The 1,255-nt window shown below is 65.3% G+C and overlaps 2 protein-coding genes across 2 annotated transcripts in view; one reads left to right on the top strand and one right to left on the bottom strand.

Moving 5' to 3' along the window:
* LOC104125044 (potassium voltage-gated channel subfamily V member 2-like) overlaps positions 1-670 on the top strand; it is a 5,889-nt gene extending 5,219 nt beyond the window's left edge. The window contains exon 3 of the mRNA XM_009637441.2: positions 541-670. Coding sequence (XP_009635736.2) covers positions 541-670 — 130 coding nt within the window. The remainder of the gene's footprint in view (positions 1-540) is intronic.
* LOC104125058 overlaps positions 667-1,255 on the bottom strand; it is a 13,283-nt gene continuing 12,694 nt past the window's right edge. The window contains exons 7-8 of the mRNA XM_009637454.2: positions 761-1,070; positions 667-696 (exon numbers count right to left, since the gene is read on the bottom strand). Of these exons, the coding sequence (XP_009635749.2) occupies positions 667-696; positions 761-1,070 (340 nt within the window). The remainder of the gene's footprint in view (positions 697-760; positions 1,071-1,255) is intronic.

Here is a 1,255-nt window from a genome sequence, read left to right as displayed (position 1 = left end):
CCCTGCCCAGGGGCAGCCGCAGCTCCCCGCCACCATGTCGTCGTACTGCTTGAGGACCACGTTCTCGTCATCATCGAAGTAGAGGAGGTTGATGGAGTAGAGCTTGTCGGGCACGCAGCAGGGGCTGCTGACGCCCTCGCTCAGCTTGAGGGCGTTGATGATGGACTGCACGGTGGCGTGGTTCGTCGGTCGCATGTTCTCGCCCAGCGGGAAGGGGCAGGAGCCCTTGCAGTGGTAGGCGTTGTACCCCCGCGGCGAGATGATCCAGCCAGACCAGCCGATCTCCTCGAAGTCCACGGACAAGGGATGCCTCTGGCAGGGCTGGAGCCGGTCCAGTGAGCGCGTGCTGCGTGGCCCGGTCACCTTGGGCACCGACATCTTGGCAGGGAGAACGGGAGCCTGAGGCTGTAAATCTGCCAGAGAGGAGCACCCGATGCCATTAGCGTCACACGAGTCTGGGAGGAGGGAGGACACGGTGCAGCTCCCCCCACCCCCACCCCCTACCCAAAGGTCTTGGCCACATCTGCCTGGTGCAGCGAGCCGGTCGGTCACAGCCTGCCTGCAGGCAGAGCCACCAGGAGGTGACAACCTCACAGCCCCACGGCCGCGCTCATCAGAGCAAGCAAAATCTAGATTTACATCTGCGAGCCTGCACGGCTGCACAGACTAAACCAGAAAGGAGACGGCCTGTGCCTCCTGGCCAGAGAAGCAGCTTTGGATTTGAAGGAGCCCCTGTGCAGGGAGGACCCCAGCACCCCACGGGCGAGGGGACGGCGGCGCTGAGGGAGCCATGCCAGGGCGTGTGGGACCCACCTGGGAAGCCGGCCATGGGCAGGGACGCTCCCCGGCGCCCATCGTCCGTGAACAGGACCAACATGGGCTTCTTGCTCTCGTGGTGGTCCCCGCTGGAGGCGAATTGCAGTGGTGGGGGGTCGAGCGGGCTCCCGCCCAGGCCCTGGACTGTCACCAGCAAACCCTGGTTGCTGCTTTCATCTTCAGTCCAGTCACGAACCTGGGGAAGCAAACTGGTGTCACCGCAGGCCAGGAGAGGCACCGCGCCAGTGTCCCCACTGCCCCCCAGTGCCCCGTCAGCAGAGGGGCAGAGTGAACTGGGACAGCTGTGGCGACACTCCATCCCCCAGCCATAGGGAGGGGATGTGCAGCTTCGGGGCTGCGGCACAGGCGACATCGCAGCAGGAGCCAGCACCGGCGTTACCTGTGGAGCAGTGGGACCAGTCTGGGGCCGGATGGGACC

Source organism: Egretta garzetta, unplaced genomic scaffold (genome assembly GCF_000687185.1).
Source record: "Egretta garzetta isolate BGI_Z169 unplaced genomic scaffold, ASM68718v1 scaffold564, whole genome shotgun sequence".
In the NCBI taxonomy this organism is placed as follows: Eukaryota; Metazoa; Chordata; class Aves; order Pelecaniformes; family Ardeidae; genus Egretta; species Egretta garzetta.
Note: the sequence above shows the minus strand (reverse complement) of the source record. Positions and strands in the feature narration are given on the sequence as shown.